Genomic DNA, 21,903 nt, shown 5'->3' on the forward strand with positions numbered 1-21,903 from the left:
CCACCCAAAATGGCCAATGGTTTGGGATGTTGGCTGTAGTCAAACATCATCTAGAAGACCACAGGTTCTCCTTCCTGTCCTACAAAGTAGTTTGGGCATGGGAAGTCTCGTAAACGTTAGATTGACCCACCATTTCTATTCAGTTCTGTCCCGCTCCCCCAACTTATTCTACCTTCTGGAACCTCCTCAATGCTGGGTCTTTGCTGTGCAGCTACATGGAGAATCTGACATGCAGTTGCATGTTTCTTGCTGCTGTGACTTCCTGTGAGAATATTAAATATAGTTTCGGTAAGAATGCAGCTCCTTCTCCTTCTTCACACTCATGTACCCACTACCCCGGTTTACCCCACAATTTGAAGATCCAAAAGTTAACTGTTTAGGCTCTTTTTAAGTTCTTCTTCATGGAGGGAGAGGGTTATCAAAAGCTGGCCATGATGGCTACACTGCCTCCACAGTTGGTGGCAATAATGCTTCTGATTACCAGCTGCTGGAAACCACAGTGGGGACAGAGTGTTTTTGTGCTTGGATCCTGCTTGTGGGTTTCCCACAGGCATCTGGTTGGCCACTGTGAGAACAGGATGCTGGAATGGATGGACCATTGACCTGGTCCAGTAGGCTCTTAATGTGGTTGTATATATGCAATACTTTGACAACATCAGCCTTTACCAACCTGGTGCCTTTCATGTGTTTAGGACTGTTAACTCCCATTGACTGCAGTCAGCAAAGCCATCGTAGTTCTAGTTCAAAGGATATGGAGGGCACCCGATTGGCAAAGCCTGGACTTAATTTTGGAATCTATATGGAAAGCTTACAAATGTGGAATCCAGTGATGTTTGTCTCTTGTTCTTCTGTAGATATTTATGCCTCGTTGAAAAAGATTTCAAACCCAACTGAAGCATCAATTTATTTGTAGGGTGCTTAGATTTTAAAATTGTCATAATAATGATTATGATAGCTGAAAAGTTAATTATTGTTTACCATTATCTCTTTGCACGTTACTAAAGCATGTGGACCATTATCTCTTAGAGGAAACCATCTCTGAAATATTGTTCGGCCTGTTCTGTTCATGATTAGACTGGCTTTCTTATGTTTTGTTGTAGGAATCCTTTTCTGAGCACTTGGGCTTCACTGGAGGCATTGTGCAAGGGTAAGTTGGCCACCACAAAGAATTTTAGGAAGTGCATGTTTTTCTTGGGTAATCTCTGAAACCAAATGCTAAAGAGGAGGAGATTTTTATGCCCTTCTTGTGAGCTTCCAGAGACATTTGACAGGCTGCTTCTGAGTTATTGTGGGATCACTCACTGCTTTCTCTTCAGTAAAAGGATTTTGGTTAGGCTCAAAGTGCCCTCAGAACCCCAAAACCCTCTATTGTTCATTGAGTGAGTCCTTTATTTCTCCAGGAGAAAGACCAGGCCTCTTCTCATCATTAGGCACCAACACTTGCCAAGTGTTTTGTTAGCCCGCTTACAGAAGCCCTCACAATTCTGTTCCTAGTGTTCACGTTCCTCCTTTTAACCGTTAAGTAAATTTCCCACTTGTCTTGTAGTTCCATCTTCCATGTTGGTTTGTGGTTCTGGTATGCTCCAGAATCCTTCTGTCTTTGGCTTTCAAGGTTGGTTGCTCTCAGTCACGTATCAATCATGTATTACCCCCCGGCTGTACTTTGAGGTATCCTGAGAGCACCTGGGGACCCCACAGCTAGAAGACTAGTTATGATTAACATTTCCCCCTGAAAAACACTAATGTCGGCCTTTCCCTGAAACCTGAAGCTGTATAGAAGTATTAATTATGTTCTAGAGCCCTCTTATTGAAAGGGCTGGTGCCGTGTTGTTTTTTGTTGTGATTATTGGCACGGTTTTAATAGATTTTATATTTGTACATAATTTTAATTCTATCAATGTTTATTTGTTTTTTCATTATTGTCCCCTCCCCCTGTGTTTTTAGCAGTTCTTATTTTTATCTGTAAGCCTCCTTGAGTCCCTCAGGAGAAAAGACAGAGTGTAAATAAATAAATAAATAAATGATTGATTGAGCCACACTGTCAGTTCACACAGTTAAAAAGGAGATCCAGTAGGGCCAGGCTTTGTGTAAAATTGCTGTGCTTCCTGAAGAATTCCCAGTATCCACTGAACATCCAAGACTTCCACCGCAAACACACAAGCATTGCATGACAGATAAATTGATGTGAAAGCAGGTCCCCAAAGGCAGAATGTTAAAAGCCGCTATACCAGAAGAAAACAGTTTCTTTGTTTCTCCTCCTCATGTTCTGAACCAGGCTTGACCTGTACCGCGCTTCAGGGAAGTTTGAGCTCCTAGATCGGATTCTTCCCAAGTTACGAGCTACCAACCACAAGGTGCTGCTTTTTTGTCAGATGACCTCCCTCATGACCATAATGGAAGATTATTTTGCTTACCGTGGCTTCAAATACCTCAGGCTAGATGGTGAGTTTTGCATTAGGGCCTGTAATGTTGTAGGAAGACCTGGTTTTGGCACGCAATTAATTACCTTTCTTCATGTAGTCTCTGTATGTCTTTAGTCAGGCTGTGTGTGTGGAGCATTGTAAGAAAGTGAAACGCACCAACTTCAGTGTGATCCTGTATGGCCCATGGTGTAGCATGTGGAGCCATCACATAGGAATTTGAGCTCTTCCCTCCCCCACTGGGCTCACTTCATGCTAAGCTTAGTGTTCTGGCTGCACCATTTCCAATTCTTCCTCTCTGCTACAAACATTCACAAGTTGATTTCTCTTTCAAATTTCAGAATGGCAACCCGACACTGTCAAGTGGGCTGATTCCTTTACTTAAGTTACAGTGACCTGCCCTGGTTCTCCCTCCCCTCCATCCTGCAAGTCGTAGTCTTTCCCAACGACGCCCCTTGCAGGTGGTTCTCTCTTGAAATGATGGGTCCTTTTTTTAATAATGATCCCAAAATACCATTCGTTTAAACATTCGGGCAGATATGTTCCTCTATCACAAGAGGATTTGAGCACATTCCCTCTGTATTTATTCCTCTTTGGTTATGCCAGTCTTTTATTATTTCAGTTTTCATGTTTCCTCTTTTTTTCCCTTCAACTGGTTCCTTAATTAGTGCCAATGACCCTGTTCACACATTTTCCCCATTTTAAGGATGGTTTGTGAGGTAAGATCAAGAGCAGGTCTTGAACTCATTCCCCCTCAACACGTGATGCTTCACTTTGCATGGGAATGAGGCCTTTATGGTGTGTTCCCAAGTGAATGCCATAAAGTTTGAAGTACAGTGGTACCTCGGGTTACAGACGCTTCAGGTTACAGACTCCGCTAACCCAGAAATAGTACCTCGGGTTACGAACTTTGCTTCAGGATGAAAACAGAAATCGCGCAGCAGCAGCGCGGTGGCAGTGGGAGACCCCATTAGCTAAAGTGGTGCTTAAGGTTAAGAACAGTTTCAGGTTAAGAACGGACCTCCGGAATGAATTAAGTTCTTAACCCGAGGTACCACTGTATTTACATTCTGACAAGGGACTGTCCAATAGCATCATGTGCTGCACATGTGACCCCCAACACTGGTCAAAAATGGGGGTCTGCTTGTATTGTGCTAGTAACAGAGAAGGCTAAGTGTAGCCAGAGTTGATGGCCTACACTGGGCAAAACAGAAGCCTGTTTATGTCATCAGCGTAGGCCCTGCATGGTTGCTACTTCAGCAACTACAGAGGCCTGGCAGATCATGTACCCTACCTCCCATGTCATCAGCAATGCTGACCTAGGAACTCGCTACATGATCCACCTGCACTGTGTGATTGTAGGTCAGTAAATATTGCTAGTTGAGTCTGGGGGTCCCAACCATGTAGAAACAGCAGCCGCAACTCTTTTATAAATTGGCCTTAATTAACATAGCCTGCCTCAATGGTTTCCTTGGTGAATGATAGTGGACAAAAGCAGGATGGTGCCTTTTTACTGCAGGTACTGGTGTGCAGCTGAGTATTCATTTCTATCTTATTCCCCTCTTATCCCCAGTTTGGAGTACAGAAGTAGGAAGAGGCAGGATTGGGAGAAAGCACCAGTACCAACTTCCCTGTCCTCTCTTTTCCCCTTCCCCCTCTCCACCCCACCCCAAGACAGTATCTGCTAATCCAAACCACCTGATTGTTCTCTGATTGTAAGTTGTCTTTCGTAATACCATTAGGAACTTAAATAGTTAAATTGATATGCAAGCTCTCCAGACATTTTGGAATGTGGGTGTATATCTCAACTTGGTTGGTTCCCAGTATAAAAAATACTTCCCCTCTGTGGACCAGTGCTATGCTTACCCAGATTTCTGGGGTTCTTAAAGATGACAGGCTTTCTACTCAAACCAAAATTGGTAGCAGTGGGGGGAAAACCACTCTTGTCTCTCTACTTTTAAAGGAACCACTAAAGCGGAAGACCGTGGCATGCTGCTGAAAACGTTCAATGAGCCGGGCTCTGAATATTTTATTTTTTTGCTGAGTACCCGAGCAGGAGGCCTGGGGCTAAACCTACAGTCTGCTGACACTGTGATCATTTTTGACAGTGATTGGAATCCCCACCAGGTAATAATAAAATGTATTTGTGGGCTTCAGAAATGAAGTTTTTTGAAACTGAATACTAGTATGGGAGTGGGGTGGAGTGAGGTTGGTAATGATAAATTTGTAGTATGCCTGTCTTATCTGTTGAGCTGATACAAAAGAAGCAGAGCTTTTCTGTGTCTTGCTGTACTTTGGTCAACAGTAAATGCACATCTATTTGATTACAGAAGTTCTGGATTTTCAACAGAATCTTGAATGTTAGCGTTTCTCTATAGTAAAAACTGAGGCTCCTTTGAATATGGGGGGGTGCTTTGTGCCAAACATGATGGGAATCTTGGGATAGAAATCTTCCTATCACCTTCTAAAGCAACCTGGCCTACACTGAACACACTATGTCATGGATGTCTTTGGGAAGTTCCTCACATAACTGATTAACAATGTTTCTTGCATTCCATGCTTCTTCCTAAAGGAAGCCCAGGGCAGCTAACTTAATGTAATACAGAAAAATACATAAAACCATTCAGCATTTAAAATATCAATTAAAATATATTTAAAATGGCATGCTAATACTTTCAGCCCAAAGACCTCACAATTATGCCCCAAAGTCCTAGACAAAAGTTTTAACATTGTGCTTGAATGTAGCAAATCTAGCAGACTACCTGATTTCAGCATAAACAGACTTCCTTAAACGGGGCACTTTTGCTGAAAACACGCTGTCCTAAATCACCTTGCCACCCCTGCTGATGGAACCACAAACAGGACCTCTCCCACCATTATTAGTCTTGGGTCAGAAGCTATGGGGAAGGCACTCCTTCAGGTACTCAGGTCCCAAGTTACGGCTCTGTAAACCAAGATTTATGTAAAAAGTTTCTATATTACCCTTCGCCAGAGTTTCCAAGACATACACACACACAAATATATAAATAAAGTCAGCTATTCCGATAACCCTGGTGAATGGGCCACAGAATAGAACACTGGTCTTCAGTGGAAGGGTCAGGACACACTACTGGTTCACAGGCTGACCTAAGGTAAGTCACAGCAGCTTCACTACTACTATGCAAATGTATGGTGGTAAATTAAGAAGTGGGTTCTGAACAACACTGTTCTCACGTAGGTGCAACTTAATCCATTGGAGTATTGTGGGTTGAATCTCTCTAAAGTGCTGTGCATCAAAGCACATGAAGGTGATAGCTGAATTTTAACTACTCTCTGAACAGTGAGAGCTTTCTTCTTCTCTCCCTTTCTTAGGACCTGCAGGCCCAGGACCGAGCGCATCGCATCGGGCAGCAGAATGAAGTCCGTGTGCTGCGCCTTTGCACCGTGAACAGCGTGGAAGAGAAGATCCTTGCTGCAGCCAAGTACAAGCTGAATGTAGATCAAAAGGTTATCCAGGCTGGCATGTTTGACCAGAAATCTTCCAGCCATGAAAGGAGAGCTTTTCTCCAGGCTATCTTGGAGCATGAGGAGCAGGATGAGGTAAGGGAGCAGTGGGGTGGTTTTTTTGCTTTCTCCTCCTCCAGCGTATGAGTGGTGAATGCATTGCCTAGCTTTGTGCTTTGTATGACGCTGACGCAAGGGACTGTGGGCTGGAAGGAAATGGCATGAACCCTTGTCATGCTAGAAAGTGAATTTGAGTGTCAATGAAAGGGGCTGGCTTGACAGCCCTGGAGACTGAAGTCCTCTATCTATCCACAGACCAGATACAGCACGGGCAGCGGCAGTGGCAGCGCAAGCTTTCCCCACACTGCCTCAACCCTGTGCCTCAACTCCGACTTGGAGGAACCACCTTTAAAGGTGAGAGGGGTCATTCAGTCGCCGCGCCTGTCCAGTCCTTCGCCTCACTGTGTTTTAAGACTGTCAGCAAAGTTGCCAACTCGGGTGGCGAACTTCCCTGTCCACTGAGACTACCCAGCTCGTTTTTACATGAGTAGCCAAATCAAATGTGAAATAGTAAAAACACATTCAATGTACAGTTTTGAGCAGTGAGTTGCCAGATGGTGCATCTCCATACGAGTTAAACGGGGCTCTTTTGAAATCTTTCAGGAGGAAGATGAAGTTCCTGATGATGAGACAGTTAACCAGATGATTGCCCGGCATGAGGAGGAGTTTGACCTTTTTATGGTGAGAGTGACTGCCTTGCTTCTTGCATTTCAAACAGGTCAGCTTTATCTTCCTGAATTCAGTCTAGTATTAAGGTATACTGGAGGGGTGTTAAGTAGTGTTAACTAAAAACATCAGTCTGGGTCTAGAAATCAAGAGTCCTTCCAATAAAGAGAAGTTTTTTTGGGGGGGGAAGAGAAAATACAAGGTTTCTGCAAATTCTGCCCTTGCAAACCCTTTGAGTTCATTCAATTAACTGATTATACTTGCTTTAAAAAATCCCAGTGGCAGTGAAAGCAGGACAAGCACCATGGATTCTTGTACAAAAAAACATACACTTGAGGAAGTACTTGTGTTCTGGTTGACTAGGGTGGCTATTAGTCTGAGTCTCACATTATGGCAGCAGTAGTGGAGACAATGAATAGATAGCAGAGAGTGCCATCTTATTCTTTGTGAATAAGCTGTTACCCAGTTCTAAGGCTCAGGGTAGGTGACATACTGCAGCTGTTGGGTTGGATCCTATGCCCTTGGGATGCTGCTGTCCTTCTGTTTCCTCCAATAATCATGAGCCCCTCACTTTAGGGCCTTGAGAAAAAGGCAGAAGGGGGTGGGGAGGAGAATCCTCCTACCCCTCAGCCTGTGAACACCTATGTTTACACTAGCTACAGGTTGCTAGAGGAGGGGAGAAGGTGACAGGTGAAGTTCTGGATTTTCAACAGAAAGGAGGGAAGTGGCAGCTGAATCTGGCTTCTTTCAAAGAAAATGATTGCATTGTTTCCTTCTGCTCTGATATGGTGTCTAGGGACAAGAGTTCTAACAGGTAGAACTCAATCCATGCTTTTCCATAGAAACATACACTTTTCAGGTATACACCCCTTTTGGAGCATACTTGAAATGGCTTCCTCATCTTTCAGCAGGCTATCACGCATCCATGCTGAGCTCCAAAGCCTGTTAAATTGAAAATAAGCCCAATTATAAAATTATTGAGATTTATGTCAAGCATATTGCAGCCCAACCTTCGTCCACTAGGCAAAGGGTGGCTAACCTGTGGCGCTCCAGGTATGGTCGTACTCCAGCTCCCATCAGCCGAATAAACTTGGGAGTCCTACAACATTTGGACGTTGTCTCATGGACAGGGCATTCCTTGGTTTTATTTTAATGAGAGAGGCAATATATAAATATTTTAAATAAACTAATGTTGTTAGGCTCTGTCTTCTTTTGATGGCAAGTCTCACCCTACTCTAGGGACATGATGCCTGCTGGTGTTTCCCCACTATCTCTCAGCAGAAACAACTATGATTGTGGCATGAATTAGTGTAATTTTTATCCTTTGTTTTCTGTATAACCCCTAGTCTGCCCAGTATGTTGCTAACACAGGCTTAGTTTCCCATTGATGACCTTCTTCTGCTTGATGACTCTCTAAGAGCAGCTGCCCTGGGTCCAAGTAGAATATATAACCAGTATGGCCTTAGAATATATAACTAGTACAGCCAACATACTCTTTGGAGCCTTCACCTCAGGCTATTTTCCTTACAGCGCATGGACTTGGATCGCAGGCGAGAAGAAGCCCGCAATCCAAAGAGAAAGCCACGTCTAATGGAAGAGGATGAATTGCCCTCTTGGATCATTAAAGATGATGCTGAAGTAGAGAGGCTAACCTGCGAGGAAGAGGAAGAAAAGATGTTTGGGCGAGGTTCTCGGCACCGTAAGGAAGTGGACTATAGTGACTCGCTGACTGAGAAGCAGTGGCTCAAGGTATACATGGTACAGCATCGTTCTCCAATGATTTTCTAAATTTTTATTTCTACTTGTGTCTGTGTTGTCTGTCTGTGTGTCAGTAAGTTGAGGAAAATACCCAGTCTCAGAAGTTTTGATGGTCAGCTAAGATTGTGCTAGCAAGCACCGAGTTTGGCAACAATACTTTTTCGACACAATTATCAGAAATACTATGATGTTGTTAAATTGATAACCTAAATGTTGGCATTTGTAAAGTCTAGGAGCTTTCTTGAAATACACATCAACTTCACCATGCAAAACTTCTGTTGGGTATTAGGAACTCAGCTGTGTGGAAACCATGTTGCCAAATTTAAATTCAACTGATCTCCTTGACAGATTGCAAACATTTCAGATGCAGTAGGCCTGCTTGCTATGCAGCTGAGTGTATGCTCTTCTTGCCTGTCTGGCCCAGCAAATATTTCATCCTACTTGTTGCTAGGCAGTGATCCAGAGACTGGGGGCTCTTTGGCCTGCAAGAGGCAGACTTTGGGGCAGCACGGGGAGGGAATAGGAAGCTGGTCCTAAGCTGCAGTAGCCATCCCGAAGCACTGTTCCTGCTCCGAGATTGTGCAAGAGAAAGAAAGTGCAGGTTGGTTAACTTTGTTCTGCTGCCGATCAAGCTAAGCTGGTTTTTCTTTGTGGAACATCCCAGGTGCTGAGTTAGGCTTTTATGAGTTGAAGGAATCAAGCCCAAGAGTTAATCAGCAAAGGAGGAAGAGTTGTTCGGCTTTGTTCAGCCTTCCCAAAGGATGAGAAATTCAGTGTGCAAGTCAGGAGCCAGAGAATCTTGCTATGAAATTCAGTTATGAGTTCCTCCTTCCAACCTGCTCCCTTAAGGGCATGTTGGCGAAGCCAGGTTCTCCAGCTGAATAGTGAGGCCTCCTCCCACAAGTTATGCTGTCCTGTTTGTCCAAGGCAGGGCCATGTGACTAATATGGTGAACCCCCGTTTCAAGGCATTTCTTACAGCTTCGTAGAGTGAACCAAACAAGGTGTCCTGTCCAGACTAAACACTAGACAAGGATCTGTCCACTGCGCTCTGAGTCTCGGTTGTTCTTGTTGCCTAAAATACTTGAAGCTTTGACATTTCTTACCATAGACTTCTGCTTGCTACCTGAGGGGAACACCTAGGCCTATGGACCAACTGCACAGAAAGTGAGTCTGGCCTTAAGAAGATCCATAGAGCACATGACTGAAGTCATTAAGGTGGTCTCTGCCACAACTTATCCTGTTAGAGGCATTCTAGCCTGCCTTAAGGCCCTGAAGGAGGAGTTGTCAGAAAAATTAAAAAGCTACAACTTCTCTTGCAAATATTCTTGTACCTCATACATGCTATTGTTGCAAGTGCTGACATTTTTTTGAGAGAACTTATTCCTCCTTTTCCTGTTTCTGGAAACGTGCAAAGACCATCCTGGAACTGTTAAGGGGAAACAGTTTTGCCAAAGAAGGTGGCTCAAGATGCTGTCGCGTCCACTAGCTGGTCTCTGCAGACCTTGACATGTGTCTGCATCTTTGTGCTGTTTCATCTATCCCTTTGGAGAGGAGCAATGCTATAAAATGTACCAGTGCCTTGCCATTGGGAAGTTTGGTGCTGGTCAGCAGATGCTTTTGAGCTACATAGACCAGTGCATGTAACACAGTACTAAACAACTCCTTCTGGTAACTGCCAGTAGTGTGAAAGTGAGGTTGCCCATTATGCAAGTTAGTTGCACGTTCTCATGGGCACCTGCCTGTCTTCCCTGGAACAAATTCTTTGGGAGAGGGACTGAAATGTTGATGTGGCATGCATGCCTTGCATGCGTCAGATTCAGTCCATTTCAAGATCACCAGTGGACCACAAGCTGAGAAAAACATATGCTGGAGACACTGGGGAGTAGCTGATGTTCAGCAGTGTCTCTAGATGCAGCATATTAATTTCCAAGGGCAGGAGGCCGAAACTCAAATCGAGAAAATGCCGTTCCAGCTCTCCAGCTTCTCTGATGGTAATGGCAGTGCCATTAGAGGATATCTGCTTAAAAGACTGTGCCTCACTGCAAGGTTTTTTCACAGACCACATCGCAGCAAACCAGATTTCAGAGAAGTTTATTTTGCAGAAGAGTCACTGGCATGGTGACTGTTGGTATCCCAACAGTTTCAGAGGAAACACAGGCATCATGCATCAGGATTCATCCAGGCAACAACTTCAAACCAGAGATTGTTCAGGCACTTTCTAGCTTGAGACCAGCATGGGCCTTTGTCACCAAGTAGAGTATCCCTTACTGGGTGCATTTTAAGTGCGTTTGAAACCTTGCTGAGAACATGATCAGCACCTTGATGCTTTGGAGTTGGGCTTTTCTTTGTTGGACTTTACTCTGTTCCGAGTCATCATACGCCTTGGCGGGCAAGCATAAGCCCACCCTCTTTCATCCGCACCCCCTTCCAGGGCCGAAAATGGCACATATGTCATTGGTCGCGCATGCCTTGAACGCATGCAAAATGGGAGCTGCCTGTATTTCATATTGGGAGCTCCAGCATTTAAACCTTCGCAGGTGAAAAAGCTGTGCATGGCCTTTTACAATATACACTGCATACATTGAGTTTGAAGGGCTGTGTGCTGTAAAATATCTGCTGTTGAAGCTAAAAGTTGAAACGCGTCCTGCAGTTTTCTGTGAATCAAGTAGACATCTAATAGTCAAACTTGGGTTCTTCAGTCTGCAAAACCTTTGCTTCAGCAAATCTTACAGGGTCAAGCTGCTTTTTACAACCAAACATGGAGCACTTTGCTGTGGATATTGCTGCTTTTAAAGAAAAAGAAATCACTTTAAACTTGTCTATATGATCAGATCAATATTTGGTGGGCACTGAAGCAAAACTATTGCCTATAACTGGTTTGTGTTCTGCTTGTGCAGACCCAGAGTAACCTGGTGGAGCAAGATATTTATTTCTGAGTGCTGTATGCATTTTGATAAGATCTATCAGTATGAAGAGAGACATTTCTAAGCCTATCTTTCTACCAAGGGGTATCCAAACCTTGTTTATAAATGTAATAATTAGAAAAACAGTGCATGAACCTCAGGGTTCTGATGCTCTCATCTACCTCCAGTGAGCAGACCACTGCCCAGCAACAAATAAAACAGAAAATGTTGTCTTAGCTGAAAATTTTCTGTCTGATTGTTTATTGGACAGTAATCCATAACCTGCATGTTTCAGTGGTAGTCTGTTGGTTGTTTGAGTTGTTGCTTGTTGTTTGAGTTGTAGAGTGTGAGGTCTTAGGCTAGGAGTGGATGGTTGTACAGAGGAAGAGGTGGGTGCTCTCTAAGTCCTTCCCAGAGACTTTTTGCTTCAGCATCTGCTCCATATTGGCTGGTCAGAGAGCGTGCCCTGTCTCTGGACTGCTACCTATCAAACAAGTAGAAACAAAAAAAGGTAAGACCACTTTTTCTGTGTTACACCATGTTTGAAGGTAGCAGGGAGGAAAATATTTTATTTTATTTTTGCTTCTGGCCTAAGTACTTCAAAAGTTAGTTGCTTTATCAAAAGATAATGAAGATCATTGCCAATAAGTCAGTCACTAAATATCAGAGTGACCTGCCAAGCAAGGTTATATGTTCTTCTCCTTTATTGCATATCACCTTAGCTTTCCTCCTGACAGATTCATTGAATTCATTTTTATATTTTAAAAATTGCAGAAGCGTAGCCATATTAGTTCTAAACAGCAAACACACTACCATGTTTTGCATTATGAATGCCAGGGATATCTGAGCTTTCATTGAGTAAACCAGTTAGTCTCTAAGGGCAACATCTTTTCTAGAAGATGTCACATAGCAAGCACTGGCTGGCTAAAGCAGTGCAAACAAACTGGCAGGTAATCCTTGCCAGCTTTATTAATCCATTGTATGTGATGATGCTTCATATGGATGGTCCACACATTTGGTTTCTGGTCCTGAGAAGAAATGTGAGGGCAAAGCCATTCACCAGATAAGTCTCTGTCAGACAGAACCATGTGGCACTTACTCAACTGCCTCTTTTTACAAAGCAGATCTTATTCCTAGCTGGGCCGTCTTCGTGGGCATGCTTGTCTCCTGCTTCCATGTTTGGGATCTCTCTGTAGCCCCTCTTTTCAAGCCTTGCTTGAGCTGTGCCCACTAGCAAGTAGCTGAGGCTTAACCACCAGGAACTACTCTGGTCCTAATAGGCAGCCCAGCCTTCAGCTGTAATGCTTTCATATTGAAGTTGAAGATCACATCTTTTTACCACACATAATGAGGGAAACAGGAGACTGATCTCATCTTGGCAGTTCCTTGGCACTTAAAGGAATTGTGGCAGTATCTGGAGACAACGAGCTTAGTTTATTAGGTGGAGCATTTCTTGTAATCGCATTTTTTGAACATCCCACCCTATCCAAAAGAGCAAGCAGAAGCAAGAATGTGGAATGAGTGTACCCCACAGCTGGACAGTGGATCATTGACCAGAGGATCTGGAAAGGGATTAACAATGCTTTATTTCCTAGGAAAGATTTTAAAACCTGCTATAACTTAGGGCAGTGAGTGGCGAACACATTAGCCATACCAGTGAGAGGGAAATTGCTCATACGTACCTTCAAGTGTGAGGCAAGCTGGTTTTTTGTTTTTTATGTTTTACATGGACTCCATTTCAGTTCTGGATCAAGAAAAAGGAATGCCTTTAGCTCCCAGATACGTTTCCATTGGACTCCACGTTTAATGTTTCATACTTGTGCCATTTAAAAGTGAATTCTGCCTTCCACTAGAGCCCAATCGGAATCTTTGCAGGAATCTAGCAAGGTCTTCAGCCCATACTATGTGTTTTGGTGTTCTCTTTTGAAGAGGCACAGCAGTGTCTCCCAGCTAATGTTCTGGACATCCCTTCCTGGTACAGTGGTGCCCCGCAAGACGAATGCCTCGCAAGACGGAAAACCCGCTAGACGAAAGGGTTTTCCGTTTTGGAGGTGCTTCGCAAAACGAATTTCCTATGTGCTTGCTTCGCAAGACGAAAATGTCTTGCGAGTTCCTGCAGGGTTTTTTTCCTCCCCCCCCCCTTTTTCCCAAGCTGCTAAACCGCTTATCAGCTGATGGCTAAGCCGCTTATCAGCTGATCTTTAAGCCGCTTAACAGCTGATGCTAAGCCGCTTATCAACTGATGGTAAGCCGCTTATCAGCTGATCTTTAAGCCGCTTAACAGCTGATACTAAGCCGCTTATCAGCTAATACTGTAGCGCTAAGCCTCTAATGGGCTTGCTTCGCAATACGAAAAAATCCGCAAGACGAAGAGACTCGCGGAACGGATTCTTTTCGTCTTGCGAGGCACCACTGTATGTCCTAATTGATCACAAAGCAGAGGCCCCAACAAAAACATAGAAACTACATGTATTCATAGTTCCTTGAGTGATTTCACCCCACCCTCCTTCCTCTGGAGGTGTCTTGCTCTGAGTGAGACAGTAAGACCTTCAGACTTTGGAAGGGGATGAATAGAAAGCAGCATTTCTGGTGCCCCTTTTCTTTTGACACCAGTTCTGAGAGAGATGTGGGCACTCTTCTCCCGTGCAAATGAGCTTTCCGTGGTGTTTCATGTGTTGGCCAGTGCTGAAGTATAGTACCTAGTGTGTGACTAAAGAAGACCATTTCAAGAAGGCGAGTAATCTCCATATTTGGGGGGAAAGTGAGGTTGAGGCGGGGAATTTGAAAATGGCAGATACAGTGGGTGGTACCCCCCAAAGGCCCAGTTTCTATAGAAGAAGAGTCAGGGCAATTTCTTAGGCTCCAGTCTTTTTCTTTACAGTCATTCAAGAGCCGCCTGCCTCTATTGCACTTGTTCTCTCTCTGTTCACCAAATTGACCAGAGTCAATATGACACATGCAGACTCCAGGTCTCAGTTCCTCAGCAGCTGACAATAGCATCTACAGCACGTATTCCACAACTTACTATTCACCATAATTGAAAAGGCAGGTATTGAGTGTGTGGAGAGGCTTGGAACCAAAATGGGTGGAAGCCAGGGTGTCAGTGCCATTTAAACAAATGGCAACTAGAACCTTGTTGGCAGGCCATTCTCCTCTTAAAAGTCCTCTACCAGTTTTCAGGTGTTATGGATAGTGCCTGAATTGCAACCTTGAGGTTAATTTGCTTTGGATGAGAGCCTCTAGCCATGTATGACTAAAGAAAAAGGAAAGATGGGCCATTTTTACTTCTGAGTTTTCCTACTTCTGTTATACATGGCCTGCAGTTTGCTGGCCTCTATTCCTCTCCTGTGCAATCTGAAGCATTAATGTGTCTTGTTAACTGGTGGTTAGTAGCCGCGGGTCTCTTTGCAGCTTCGGAAGAATTTGCAACTGAGCTGGCAGGAAGGGGCATCCCCACACCCTCCTCTGCACTGTCACGACAGATTCCTCTGCAGAGTCCCAGCCTGCCGGCCCTGTTTAACATGAGAAGAAAAGCTCATAGGTAAGAGAACCATCTTTCCTTTCCCACCGCTACAGAGTTGCAGCCTTCCATTATCCTTTACTGGTTAACCCGGGAAATAAGTGTCTTTTGGGAAGCGGCCCATGCAGACATCCCATTCCTCACTGTGCTAGATTGCTTGGATGTTTGTGTGAATGTCTGTGTTTGATCATTTCACGGTGTGTCGTCTTCATGCTTGCTGTTCATTTTACCTGGCTGACTGAGCTGCTCCTGTCCGCAGGCCATAGAGGAGGGAACGCTGGAGGAGATAGAAGAGGAGGTGCGCCAGAAGAAATCTTCCCGCAAGCGCAAGAGGGACGTGGACGTCAGCTCATCCACGCCAACCACCAGCACTCGCAGCCGGGATAAAGACGATGACAGCAAGAAGCAGAAGAAGCGTGGGAGGCCCCCGGCTGAGAAGCTTTCGCCAAATCCACCCAACCTCACCAAGAAAATGAAGAAGATAGTTGACGCTGTGATTAAATATAAGGACAGGTAACAGAAGAGCGGGATGTTTGTTTGTTTGTTTGTTTCTAAGAAGGCATAGGACATTCTTCAGTATTTCTGCTCTCTGGGTAAAAGTTCACTTTCCTAAATCTCTCCTGGATAGACTTCCTGCTGCTGCATTTGGCTTCAATTCAAGGAAAGATATCACAAGTTAAAAGGACACTGTGAATTAGGCACATGTCATTTACATAATTTGCATTTTATTTTCATCATCATGGAGAATCCAGACTGCAGTTGATGGGTAGACATGTTGTTCTTCTGGATGATGGCAGTGGGTTGATTCAAATATTGAAAGACACGAATGTGGGTTAATTTGTAGCCGTGCATATACATCAGTATTAAAATCAGGAACTAACAAGTAATCTCAGTATTACCACTTTTATCAGTTGCCATCATTTCTGACGTTTGTGGTTGAGTGCCATTGTTTTTGTATCCAAAATGGCACCAACCACAAACAAAATGGGAAGATACCAGCATGCTCAGAACTGCAGAAGTACAGAGAACCTTACAGGCGTTAAAAAGGCCAAGCAGACGAAAAACAAAAAATCCCACCAGTGATGATTGTGCGTGCTGAAGTGGGCAGAGAATGCTGATTGCTTGGGGACAGGGAATGCAATGGAGTATCCTGGAAGAAGGCCTGGCTGATTGGCTGGAACAATGTTCATGAGCATTAGAAACTGCAACATTTTGTCATAGGTTCCACTTGTCTACCTTGATCCTCTTAAATACACTTGAGCTGGCTAGATCAATTACTGAGCGATTTGAAGGGTGCCGGTGATCCAGGGGGCCAGGCAAAGAGCTATCCTTGCATCAGATTATTTTTGCTTAAGTGGAGAGGGAAATATTAAGCCTCCAACCTTGGCTCATATTGATCATGCAACAGGATGCTCATTTCCTTCTGGTCTCTTGTGATCCATCCTGACAACTTTTATTCAGGACCTCGAGCCTAAACCACCGACCCTGATTTTTCCGTATTTGAAAAGGCTAAACAGAGTTGGTACTTATCCAGTGATTGCTGGTGTTCACATTCCTAAGTCAACAAAGTGATTAACGTGAGGATGTGACATATTGTGCAAGCCACTGATGGGTTGCTTTATACGGAACACTTCACTATTTGTAAGAAAAGTCATCTTTGTATTTTGCTGTTGGTACTTCATGGCTATTGAAGACCCGTGGAGACTGTGAGCAGGCCTATTCAGAGGGAAGCAGACCTCTTTTTAATCGTCTTCCTTTTTCTTGTCTTGTAGCAGCAGTGGACGCCAGCTTAGTGAAGTCTTCATCCAACTTCCTTCTCGCAAGGAGCTTCCAGAGTACTATGAACTCATCCGCAAACCAGTGGACTTCAAGAAAATAAAGGTAATTATTCTTGCCTCATTGTAGCAGCACAACATTCACCTTTATGTTCTCATATTTCCAAAATTCTAATACTACCAACCATGTAAGGTAGTTGGAAAATGTTCCTGCTGGCCATCCTGATTAGGGCATGGGATCCATCATTTTATTTCAGTAGTAGAATTTGTTGTTCACACAAGATGATAGTGGACTCCAGGAAAGAAGCCCACCTTGTGGAACGCCATCCCATCAGATGTCAAGGAAATAAACTCTCTGACTTGTAGAAGACATCTGAAGAACCTGTTTAGGGAAGTTTTGAGTGTTTGGTGTTTTATCGTGTTTTTAATATTCTGTTGGGAGCAGCCCAGGGTGGCTGGGGAAACCCAGCCAGATGGGTGGGGTATAAATAAATAAATGATGATGATGATGATGATGATGATGTTGATGGCAAACAGCACCTGATCCCATCAATGCAGGGCTATTCTAAGGATTTTTCATGGCCTGTTGAAGCTGAGTTTCCATGCTGTAGTTGCCAACTGTGGAAAAGCAATGCCATCTCTAATCGATCACAGGAATAGCTCACTTTTTCTCTCTTGGTTTTGAAAGTCCATTTTACAAAGTGTTGAAGTGCTGTACTTAATGCCATTCACCACAACAAAGGCAAATGAACAGGAATTGGCCAATGCAACAGTTGTGACAGATGTGTAGCAACATCCACAGTGGGGAGACCCAATATTTTTCTGCATTATTTGTAGGAACACTTTTTGAATAATTATTGAGAATTTTAAGATTACAAAGAAACAAAGAAAAAAGAAGGAGGAAAAAACAAGTAACATTTAAACAATACGAATCAATAAAAAAAAAACAAGGTCAAAAAGAGAAAAAAACAACAACATAATACATCAAAAGCAAAAAGCAAAAATAGACAAAAAATTTAAAAACAAATCCAATATTCCCAAATCATTAACTGTCATTACCTTGTTTCATCGACCTCCTCACACCTCCCTTTTTTGTATTCTAGTTGTTAATTATCTCAGCAAATCCTTTCCATCTTTCATAATATTCTGTCATTAAATTACCTTAATCTATTTTAACCTTATCTTGCCATAACAGGCCCTAAAACTTAAAACTTAAGTCTTATTTATACCAAATTCTCTTAACCATGACATATTCTTACATAATTCTTTTTAACATTTCTGCTAAAGCCAAATAATTTCATTCCAACATTTTTCTAATACTCTTTACTTTTACAAGATTTTCCTAAATAAATTGTTTAAAACTTTCTTCCAATCTTCATCCAACGTCTCTTTCTCCTGGTCTCGGGTTTTGTCAGTCCTTTCTATCCCATCCATCTAGTCCATCAACCTGGTAACCTTATATCCGAGGCCCTTGGACCTCTTCCATGTCCCATCCGCAGATCTTCTTCATATTTGTACCTGTGCTTTACTTTGTCTTCTGCTCCTTTCACTTGGGGAGACTCCAGCTTGACAATGTTTTTGTCCCTTCTCGACAGATCAGCCCCTTTTCCAAAGTCAACGCTGAACTCCATGTGGTATTTAAAAGCATGTTTCAAAGTCCCTCCAAAGTTTTTTGGTAGGCTTGTAAGAACAGTGCACACAGCTCTTGCAGTTTCAGCAGCAGTGCATTGATCCAGTTTTGCTCTACATCTTGTGTTGATCTGTTAGGTTGGATGCTGTAGACCTTATTTTAACACATTAGTTTTTCATTGCATTTTAATATCCTTGAAAGCAACCTCAATAATGTGCGGTTACCTGAAGTGTGATCCAGCTCTGCTGGCTTATTAAATTGATCTCCAAGTGGTGTTATGTGTCTGTCAAATTGGGTCAGTCTTTAATGTGTTACAAGACACTTTTGCTGCAACAGACTGTTGCCCTTCTGGAATATGTGGCATAGTGGTTAAGAGTTGTGAACCATTAGAAACCCTGGTTGAAGTGTCACACCTATCATGAACTCGTTAGGTTTCCTTATCAGACAATGTAAATAGTAAAGGTGCCACCCAATTGTGTACATCCACAATTGTATCTACAATTGTGTCCCTCTTTTAAGCTGTTAAAAGTTAAAGGGTCCCCTGACCATTTGGTCCAGTCGTGACCGACTCTGGGGTTGCGGCGCTCATCTCACTTTATTGGCCGAGGGAGCCGACATACAGCTTCCGGGTCATGTGGCCAGCATGACTAAGCCGCTTCTGGTGAACCAGAGCAGCGCACGGAAACGCCGTTTACCTTCCTGCCGGCGTGGTACCGATTTCTCTACTTGCACTTTGATGTGCTTTCGAACTGCTAGGTGGGCAGGAGCAGGGACTGAGCACGAGAGCTCACCCCGTTGCGGGGATTCGAACCGCCGACCTTCTGATCGGCAAGTCCTAGGCTCTGTGGTTTAACCCACAGTGCCACCCGCGTCCCTTCTTTTAAGCTGTTATTGTGCCACAAATAACCAGCATGGGAAAATATGGGTCAGCAGGCTAGTAACTTTTATAGACTTCACTGAAGGACTGCCTCTTTCTATGGTGGAATATAAAAAAACGCTGTGAAAATGCTTTTTTAAAAGAACATTTTAAAAAATACATTGAATTGAGTGTCGCATTTGTATATTACACTTTACAGCATATTTAAAACGTTTTACTTGCAGCTGAATCCTAGGAAGAGCAATTGAGCCCTAGCCTGGGCAAGGCTAAGTAGGATGTGTTTAGTTTCTTTCTGCTTTGCCACCCCCTTTTTATCTTAATACAACATACTAATATAGATGGTTTTACATGGTTTAATGCAGTGGGCAGTTGTTGCTTTTACTCCCATTACGTTTAAATACTGATGACTTCTGTGCAGACATGACCTGGAACCTGTCCCTTTTCTTCCCTTTCCTTTTCAGGAGCGCATCCGGAACCACAAGTACCGCAGCCTCAATGATCTGGAGAAGGATGTCATGCTCCTGTGTCAGAACGCACAGACTTTCAACCTTGAAGGCTCTCTGGTAAGGCAGTTGCCGCTGTCGTATGAATGGCATGTATGTCCCTGTCCATGCAAAGAAAGGTTCACTGCATCTCTCTCCCTTGAGTCCCTCAAAGTGCGCATTGAACTAGACCTCTTGTTCTGGAACTGGAATTGTCAAAACCCGATTGCTGGCTGCTTATCCTTAGAATAAGGAGCTGCTGTTGTGTCATCCCAGTTATCACAGGGGTTGTAATTTTTTTATGGAACCATGGTATGGTGGCTGTGTATGAAGCAAGTTCTGAGGTTGCATAGAATTGTTATTAGCTGAGTCGTGAGGTTTTCTGAGACTTCAGTGGTGTGTATAATATGAAGTGCCTTGAACACTCAGAAGCACTTTCAGCATGAGCCCTGAAGACTTCTCTTTGAGCAAAAGCATTGTGACAGTGTAGCATGATAGTAAACATGTGAACTAGTTTTGTGGAGCTAGGATTTTACCCTAAAATGTGATTTGCATGTTCCTTGCAGATTTATGAAGACTCGATTGTGTTGCAGTCTGTCTTCACCAGTGTGAGGCAGAAAATTGAAAAAGAGGAAGACAGTGAAGGCGAAGAGAGCGAAGAAGAGGAAGAAGGAGAAGAGGAAGGATCTGAATCTGAATGTGCGTACTTGCTTGCTTGCCAAGGTTTCTTTTGTAAAAAGTATGTGTATGCAGTTTAGTAAAAGAAAATGCCTGAAAGGAGGAACCAGAAAGTCAGCAAACTGGTATTGGATTGAGCCACGGTCTCATGTTCTATGTACACTCAGAGCAGCATATAGGGGAAACCCTTGTGCTGCCACTGTTTTCTCTATACTTGGAGACTTCTTGATTTTCCTGGAGGAAAAAAACCCATATGGGTTTTCAGTGTGCAGATGCAGAGCCTTACTGTCATTGCTCAGAACCAGGTGGAGGTGAAAGTATTGGTTCTTGATTTAAAAAGGCAATGAAGTACAGGTGGCATAAAGGGAGTTAGGCTATATAACGATGAAGCCTTGTCATGAATGGTATTGCATTTCCATTCCTGTGTTCTTTGCTCATGAAGAGATGGGAGCACACAGAGAGAAGAGCATGAAGGCTGATCCTATCCTGTTGTGGCCTTGCCAATCTTACCTTTTTCTCTTTCCCCTCAGCTCGTTCTGTCAAAGTGAAGATTAAACTGGGCAGGAAGGAGAAAGCACAAGACCGGATGAAAGGACGCAGGCGCACCAGCCGTGGGTCACGGGCCAAACCTGTAGTTAGTGATGATGATAGCGAGGAAGAGCAAGAAGAGGTAACTGCAGGATGTCATTCCCCTCACACTGTTGCCAGTGGTTCTGAAAGGAGTCTTCAAGGATGGATTTGTGCAATTCCAGTGAAGGGAAAGGGGCAAAGAAAGGAAGGCAGACAAGTCCTTTTACAGTTTAGGCAAGCACAGAAGTGGGTCCTACTGCTCATGATCCAGCCTCTTGGGTATGGAGTAGTGGACAAAATGCTGAGTTAGAGCCAGGGAATTTCCTGGATGACTTTAGGCCAGTATATCAGTCTAATCTATCTCTGGCTGCTGTGAGGATAAAGGGGGAGGGCACCCTGCATAAAAAAATTAATTGCCTAAAAAAGAGTGACATATATTATTTTGCTTTCTCCGTCAGGATCGCTCAGGAAGTGGCACCGAAGATGATTAAAGAGACATTCCATGGTGCAGACCTCAAAGCATCCGTCTTTCCAAAGCAGAGATGCTGTATTCCCTTAGCTGCAACGGGTAGCAAGAAACGTAGTGTCGGATGTGGGCAAACTGTATAAAACTCTTCCATATTTATACTGCAGTGAAGATGTAGGACTTGTTTGTGTCTTGCCTTGTCCTCACATCAGTAGCATTTGTAACAGCATTAACTGTTTTAAAAAGAATTATGAATTGGGGAACACTTGATATATATTTTTTTTCTTTTTATGGCAGTACTATTTTCAGTTGCAGTATTGAATCACTGTAGTTTTAACCTGTGGGTGCATGTGTGTAGCAGTCCACTTCCTAGTACTGTATTTTATGAAAACAGGTTGAGCAGCCAGCTGCCCACCAGGTGAGGAGAGGGTGGCAGTGGCAACTGTGTGTCACTGGATTTCAAAACAGTAATAAATTAAGCAAAAAGTACAGCCCTTTGTCTGAGTGGTGCTTTCACCTTGCTGTGTCAGCTAAATAAATTCCTCCAACTGTTGCCATTTTTAAATAGCTCCTTATCTTGACTGATCTCACAGCATCAAGGGTGTCTGCTTGA

General features: G+C 43.5%; 1 protein-coding gene across 12 annotated transcripts in view; it reads left to right on the forward strand.

Annotated features, from left to right (window-relative positions):
• The window catches only part of SMARCA4 (SWI/SNF related BAF chromatin remodeling complex subunit ATPase 4), a 63,885-nt gene extending 42,106 nt beyond the window's left edge, over positions 1–21,779 (forward strand). For 3 of the 12 annotated variants that reach the window (XM_080988034.1, XM_080988030.1, XM_080988035.1), the window contains 13 exons: positions 1,101–1,147; positions 2,276–2,442; positions 4,384–4,547; positions 5,772–5,999; positions 6,219–6,317; positions 6,567–6,644; positions 8,160–8,387; positions 15,072–15,325; positions 16,585–16,693; positions 19,556–19,657; positions 20,143–20,275; positions 20,785–20,924; positions 21,283–21,779. In XM_080988034.1, coding sequence (XP_080844160.1) covers positions 1,101–1,147; positions 2,276–2,442; positions 4,384–4,547; positions 5,772–5,999; positions 6,219–6,317; positions 6,567–6,644; positions 8,160–8,387; positions 15,072–15,325; positions 16,585–16,693; positions 19,556–19,657; positions 20,143–20,275; positions 20,785–20,924; positions 21,283–21,315 — 1,782 coding nt within the window. In that variant the 3' untranslated portion in view covers positions 21,316–21,779. Of the gene's footprint in view, positions 1–1,100; positions 1,148–2,275; positions 2,443–4,383; positions 4,548–5,771; positions 6,000–6,218; positions 6,318–6,566; positions 6,645–8,159; positions 8,388–14,703; positions 15,326–16,584; positions 16,694–19,555; positions 19,658–20,142; positions 20,276–20,784; positions 20,925–21,282 lie in introns of those variants that run through there. The other 9 variants (XM_080988036.1, XM_080988037.1, XM_080988038.1 and 6 more) reach the window with 9 other exon arrangements.
• Positions 21,780–21,903: the final 124 nt, after the last annotated feature.

The sequence above is a fragment of the Podarcis pityusensis genome, assembly GCF_964106645.2.
Source record: "Podarcis pityusensis genome assembly, chromosome: 17".
Classification (NCBI taxonomy): Eukaryota; Metazoa; Chordata; class Lepidosauria; order Squamata; family Lacertidae; genus Podarcis; species Podarcis pityusensis.